This window comes from Otolemur garnettii, unplaced genomic scaffold (assembly GCF_000181295.1).
Source record: "Otolemur garnettii isolate 467f Iridium unplaced genomic scaffold, OtoGar3 scaffold00219, whole genome shotgun sequence".
In the NCBI taxonomy this organism is placed as follows: Eukaryota; Metazoa; Chordata; class Mammalia; order Primates; family Galagidae; genus Otolemur; species Otolemur garnettii.
Genome location: NW_003852614.1, coordinates 459499 through 466736, shown reverse-complemented (window position 1 = coordinate 466736; position 7238 = coordinate 459499). Strand labels below are relative to the sequence as shown.

Here is a 7238-nt window from a genome sequence, read left to right as displayed (position 1 = left end):
GTGGCTGGCGCCTTAGCCGGTTGAGCTATAGGCGCCGAGCCTGTAACCCACTTTCAAATGGTATAGGAAAAGAAAACTGGCAAGATGTTATTTGCGAATGTAGGTGAAGGATCGGCTGTTAATTTTACACACTTCCTGAAATAAAACTTTTCTTGGGGAAATCCATTCCTATGGAGAAACGTCAATTCTAACAAGTAACTTGAAAAGGTACCTTTGAAACAGTTGGGGACTATCCACAGAATTCAAATTTCTCTTAGGGACAGAGCAGTGAAGCTGTAACCAGCAGGTAGAAGAACCAGTTCTCCCGGAGCACTGACACGCGGCGATCGGCGGTTGCCAGAATTTAAACCACGTGGCTCCAGCTGCTCCTTCGGATTGGAAGAAGCCCCTTTGCTCCCGCGTGGTGCAGTGAGAATGTCCGTATGCAAATAAGTGGAAGAGGGCGGTACTGAACGTTTGCTTTGACCAACCGCTTTCCACGTATCCAGCCTCGTGATCGCGTGTTGTCGAATCAAAAGCCGTTAGTAAAGTAGTAATACTTTTTCTCTTGTAGGGTGGCCGGTCTTTCCGGCTATTTCCCGCCTCCTTTATTCCGCTTCCGGTAGAGGCGGGTGGGGTCAAGGAAGTGAGAAAGTCACTTCTGTGCGACAGTTGTTCTAATTTCCGGTCTATGGGACCAGACTGGGATTTGTTGCTGCCTTCCGCAGCTGCTGGCGCTGTAGTCGCCATCATGTCAGATACAGACAGCGATGAAGATTCTGCTGGAGGCGGGCCATTTTCTTTAACCGGTTTTCTTTTCGGCAACATCAATGGAGCCGGGCAGTTGGAGGGGGAAAGCGTCTTGGATGATGTGAGGGGGTGGGCATGGGGCTGGGGCTGGGGCTCGGGGGTGGTGCGGCTAAGGAGAGTGGTGAGGAAAGCAGACGGTGCTTAGCTAGAGAGGGTAGAGGGCGATGTGGCCGTCTCTTAGAGCGCGCGCGCAGTCCGTGTAAGAGCGGAGGATCGCGTGTTCACAGAGTGGGAGGGTTCAATTCTGGGCGTGGAAGGGAAGAAAAGCTAGACGAGCCCCGGAGGTGGGGGCGTGGAAGTGGATGGCTTTAGGGATAACGTTCTACTGGACCAGACAGTAGGACAAATAATCGTGCACCGAAGTGAAATTGCTTCCAGATCATTACCCTGGCAACCTTCTTGGAGAGTGATGACACTGTGCATTTTTGATGTCGCTGACCATGGAGGGTTGCGGTTCCGGAGCGCTGGGCACAACCTGCCACAAGCGGTTTAGTTGGGACCCCAGCGCTAGGACAGGGTGCGCTCTCCCGGCGCGGCGCAGATGACTTCTGTCCCAATGTGTTCCCTGACGTTCACGAAATTGATTCTTGTGCCCAACTGAAAGTCACTTATTTTCATTTAGGTGTAAAGCTGTTGACAAAGGTGCCATTTCCCCAGCAACACATGCCAGATAGGTAGATAGGTGGGTAGGCTGGTAGGTAGCCAGTTCCTAGCGCTGCCCCACCTTGCTGGTCTGCATGACCTGGGTTGCCTTTGGCCTTTATTCAGAGAAGTACTGTTCCATTCATTGAGCCTAGGTAGTTCGTTGAATAATCTGTTCTTACATTACAGTGTGGATGTGAAATTAGACATGGTGTATTTGAATAAAGATCTGATCAGCGTGGAGTTGAGTGGAATATATATGGTTCTTGAATGTTATGCCCCATTTAGCACACTGCAGAGTCATTTTTCATATGGATTTATGTCTTTGTTGTGGACCAGGAAGATAAGCCTTGTGGTGTGGGAAGGTTAGGTCTAGTTTTCATTTTCGACTCTGGTGCTGTCCCTTTTTCAGGAGTGTAAGAAGCACTTGGCAGGCTTGGGGGCTTTGGGTCTGGGCAGCCTGATCACTGAACTCACGGCAAATGAAGAATTGACTGGGACTGACGGTGCCTTGGTAAATGATGAAGGTGAAGTCTGGGTTGTGGGCAGTAAGGTGGGGGAGGAGGCTACGCTTACGTACATGTACTTTTATTTTTTTTCTTGTACATGTACTTTTAAATGGAAATTATCTAAGGGATAATTGCTCTTTGTTGAGGTTCTCCTTTTCCCTTCTTAATTTATAGGATGGGTCAGGAGTACTGAAGATGCTGTGGACTACTCAGACATCAATGAGGTAGCAGAAGATGAAAGCCGAAGATACCAGCAGACAATGGGGAGCTTGCAGGCCCTTTGCCACTCAGGTAATTTCTTTGTTTCATGGACAAAGTATTCCAGTGCATTTTCTTGCTGTATAGTTAGGTTTGGGCTCTGGTTTGTGTCCATGCCTTCTGCCGTTGTTCCTGCTCGCTATGCCTTTGCTCTTCTTCTTTCCGTTTGTCAGCTCAGTTTCACCTAGCTGCTATTCTTTTTGTTGTTGTTCTAGGGTAGTCTTTCCATACTCAAGTTGTTAATCCTCCAAATTCTTGGTTAATGACAAATAGGGAAGAGAATGCTTTCTTCCTTGTCAGCTGGTATATAAGTTCCCATGGCATTGTTTTAGATATTCTTCAGAGTTAGAAACTATGACACTAACTCAGTCCTCTGCAGTAAGGAATTGATAGTTTGAGAAGAATTAAGTATACAGTGTATATATTATATGTATACATGAGTACATGTATTTTGCTGCTCTCTGCTGACACAATGTACTTAAATGCTTGCTTCAGTGTAACACTTTGCTCCCTGGTATAAGGTGCTACATTGTAGAATCAAAATGTCAACTGGAAGGGGTCTTAGCAATTATTTACTTTGAACTGTAGTAATAAATAAGGAAAACTTTGACTTTTGTAAAATGTGGAACTTAATCAAAAGTTTCATAATTAGCTTTTGACAGACCCTGACTAATTTAAGAACTCAGTTCATTAGACAGAGATTAAGCACCTGTTATGTGTGATAAACTGAAAGAAGTATTATGTTGCAAACATGATAAAATCCATTTTCTGATCTTCAGTAGTTTGTTTAGTGATCTGGAACCTAGAGCCATTGATCATATAGTTCTTTGTACTGCCCTGCACTCTTCTTCACTGATTGAAACTTTTTTTTTTATTACTTCTTCCTCCTGTAGTGTTCTCTTGCCCCCCATGTAGCTGGGATCACAAGGTCCAGCTGTCTTGTTGTTGTTGTAGTAGTAGAGATGGGGTCTCACTCTGGCTCACTCTGCCTGAGGCAAGTCTTCAGCTGGTCTTGAACTTCTGAGCACAGGTGATCCACCCGCCTCGGCCTCCCACAGTGCTGGGACAACAGGCGTGAGTCACCATGCCTGGCCTGAAACTTTTTTTTGAGACAGAGTCTCACTGTGTCACCCTTGGTGGAGTGCCATGGCGTCACAGCTCACAGGAACCTCAAACTCTTGGGCTTAAGCAATTCTCTTACTTCAGCCTCCCAAGTAGCTGGGATTACAGGCACCTGCTACAACGCCTGGCTATTTTTTTTTGTAGTTGTCATTGTTCAGCAGGCTGGGCCAGACTTGAACCTGGCAAGCTCTGGTGTATGTGGCTGGTGCTGTAACCCCTGAGCTACGGGCACCGAGCCTTGAGTGCTTTTCTTTTCCTTCTTTCTTTTTTTTTTTTTTCCCCCAGATAGATCCTCAAGCTGTCGCCTTGGGTAGAATGCCATGGCATCACAACTCATAAGCAACCTCCAACTCCTGGGCTTAAGTGATTCTCTTGCCTCAGCCTCTCAAGTAGCTGGGACTACAGATGCCCTCCACAACGCCGGGCTATTTTTTGGCTGTAGATGTCATTGTTGTTTGGCAGGTTTGGGTTGGATTTGAATCCGGCAGCTCTGATGTATGTGGCTGGTGCCTTAGCCGCTTGAGCTATAGGCACCAAGCCTTGAGTACTTTTCTTATGTGAAGAGAATTAAGTATACCATGTACACAAGAAATAACCTACAAAAAATAAAAGATATAGGACCTACCTTTATTTATTTATTTATTTTTAGAGATAGAGTTTCACTTTGTCGCCCTTGGTAGAGTGCAGTGGTATCATAGTTCACAGCAACCTCCTAACTCCTGGGCTTAGGTGATTCTCTTGCCTCAGCCTCCTGAGTAGCTGGGACTACAGGTGCCCGCCACAACGCCTGGCTGGTTTTTTTTTGCAGTTTGGCTGAGGCCATGTTTGAACCCTATATGGGGCTGGTGTCCTACTCACTGAACCACAGGTGCTGCCCCACTTTTTTTTCTTTTTTTGAGACAGAGTCTCACTTTGTCGCCCTCGGTATAGTGCTGTGGCATCATTGGTCACAGCAACCTCAAACTCCTGTGCTCAAGCAATTCTCTTGCCTCAGCCTCCCAAGTAATTAGGACTACCGGCACCTACCACAATGCCCAGGTATTTTTTTTTAGAGATGAGGTCTCACTCTGTCTCAGGCAGGTCTCAAACCTGTGAATTCAGGCAATACACCTGCCTTGACCTCCCATTGTGCTAGGATTATAGGTGTGAGCCACCTCACTGGCCCACTGATTGAAACTTTTATGTGAATTTGCTCATTATTTATACACTGTCCATCTCTCTGAATTAGATTTCAGTCTGCTGAGAAATGTAGATAAAACCTTGGTAAATACTTGAACTGAATATTTTCAGGGCCAGTTAATGGCTTTGAGTGTTCTTTTCTTTTTCTTTTTTTTTTTTTTTGAGACAGTGTCTTACTGTGTTGCTCTCAATAGAGTGCTGTAGCATCATAGCTCACAGTAACCTCGAACTCTTGGTTTTAAGTGATTCTCTTGCTTCAGCCTCCCAAATAGCTGGGACTACAGGTGCCTGCCACAACGCCTGGCTATTTTTTTGTTGCAGTTGTCATTGTTGTTTAGCTGGCCCTGGCCAAGTTTGAACCCACCAGCCTTGGTGTATGTGGCTGGCGCCCTACCCACTGAACTATGGGTACCACCCAGGACCTACCTTTAGAGATACTGATAACATGTGAGGAAGATGAAATAAATAAATGCAAAGTAATTATTTATAATAACAAGACAAACCAACTATAAGCGTATGTTTCTGTAATAGGACATTATATTTAGTTTTGATGGGCTATCAGAATAACTAAGACAAATAACATTGTTACTATTTTTGAGCACCCTGATTAAAGGAGGAGATGTTGGCAGCTTTGATTTTCACCGGAAGTTATAATTTCCAGGTTTGGGTTTGTTGTCTTTTTTTTTTTTTTTTTGTAGAGACAGAGTCTCACTTTTTCGCCCTCGGTAGAGTGCAGCGGAGTCGCTCCAGCAACCTGCAACTCCTGGGCTTAGGCGATTCTTCTGCCTCAGCCTCCCAAGTAGCTGGGACTACAGGCGCCCGCCACAACGCCCGGCTATTTTTTGTTGCAGTTTGGCCGGGGCTGGGTTTGAACCCGCCACCCTTGGTATATGGGGCCGGCGCCTTACTCACTGAGCCACAGGCTCCTCCCTGGGTTTGTTGTCTTGACTAGAGATGTTAAGGAAGAGAATATTTTCTGTGGGGGTTTCTTAGGTGGACTTTATGAGCTAACTCCCTGGAGAAAGCAGATTTTGCATTGGATTGAATTTCAGTACTCTGAGATGCTCATTTCCATGTTCTCTTGTTCTCTAGGAAGCTAATGGCATAAGTGGAGATATTTAGAAATGAGAGAGTAGTGTGTGAGCGGAATTTGCCAGTAGGTTTTCTTGAAAGGTGTGGAAAACACACTGCCAAATAGCAATAATCAAGGATAGAACAGGGAAGGGCGAGGTGGCTCAAGCCTGTAATCCCAGCACTCTGGGAGGCCAAGGTAGATTGCCTGAGCTCACGAGTTTCAGACCAGCCTGAGCTATAGCTAAACCCCTATCTCTAAAAATAGCCGGATGTTGTGGCGGGGGCCTGTAGTTCCACCTACTTGGGAGGCTGAGGCAAGAGAATTGCTTGAGCCCAAGAGTCTGAGGTTTCTGTGAGCTCTAATGCCATAGCATTCTTTTTTTTTTGAGACAGGAGCCTCAAGCTGTCCCCCTGGGTAGCGTGCTGTGGCATCTCAGCTCACAGCAACCTCCAACTCCTGGGCTCAAGTGAGTCTCCTGCCTCAACCTCTCAAGTAGCTGGGACCACAGGCGTCTGCCACAATACCCGGCTATTTTTTGGTTGCAGCCATCATTGTTTGGCGGGCCCGGGCTGGATTTGAACCTGCCACCTTAGGTGTATGTGGCTGGCGCCTTAGCCACTTGAGCCCCAGGTGCCGAGCCTGCCATGACATTCTTATCGGGGTGACAAAATGAGACTCTGTCTCAAAACAAACAAACAAACTGATAGAATAATTTTACAGCATCTTTCCCTATATGTTACTTGGGATTTGAGATGCCTTAAAGAATTATAAACCAACATAGTTGGTTGAGTAAGAAGGATATTCTAACAAAAAGAAAAGGGACTCAGGAGTCAAAATGTCCCAGATTCCAAATATCATAGGTTCAAATCCTGAACCTACATTTAGTGTGACCTGGGGCAAGTTGCTCAATTTCTGAAGCTTGGATTTCTCATTTATAAAAATCCTTCAGTCTGGGCTTGGTGGCTTATGCTTATAAACCTAGCAGTCTAGGAAGCCAAGGCAGGTAGATTATTTGAGCTCAGAAGTTCAAGACCAGCCTGAGTAAGAGTGAGACCCCATCTTTACTAAAAGTAGAAAAACTAGCTGGGTATTGTGGCAGGCACCTGTACCTCCAGCTACAGGAGAGGCTGAGGCAAGAAGATTGCTCAAGCCTGGGAGTTTGAGGTTGCTGTGAGCTATGATGCTACGGCACTCTACCCAGGTGGACTGAGTGAAACAGTCTCAAGAAGAAAAAAAAAAGATATGAAGGATATTTCAGTGTTTTGTAAGATACAGTTGAGAACGGGTATGGTGGCTCATGTCTGTAATACTAGCATTCTGAGAGACTGAGGCAGGTGGATTGCTTGAGCTCATGAGTTCGCGACTAGCCTCCCTAAGAGTGAGACCCATCTCTACTAAAAATACAAAAACTAGGGCCGTGCCTGTGGCTCAGTGGGTAGGGCACCGGCCCTATATACTGAGGTTGGGGTTCAAACCCGGCCCCGGCCAAACTGCAAAAAAGAAATAGCCAGGCATTGGTGGCTGGTGCCTGTAGTCCCAGCTACTCAGGAGGCTGAGGCAAGAGAATCATCACCTAAGCCCAGGAGTTGGAGGTTGCTGTGAGCTGTGTGATGCCACGGCACTCTACTGAGGTGACAGTGAGATTTTTGTCTCTACAAAAAAAA

General features: G+C 46.2%; 1 protein-coding gene across 1 annotated transcript in view; it reads left to right on the top strand.

Annotated features, from left to right (window-relative positions):
• The first annotated feature begins 666 nt into the window (after nt 1-666).
• Nucleotides 667-7238, top strand: part of TAF1 (TATA-box binding protein associated factor 1) — a 119365-nt gene continuing 112793 nt past the window's right edge. The window contains exons 1-3 of the mRNA XM_023508051.1: nt 667-850; nt 1844-1958; nt 2115-2231. Coding sequence (XP_023363819.1) covers nt 671-850; nt 1844-1958; nt 2115-2231 — 412 coding nt within the window. The 5' untranslated portion in view covers nt 667-670. The remainder of the gene's footprint in view (nt 851-1843; nt 1959-2114; nt 2232-7238) is intronic.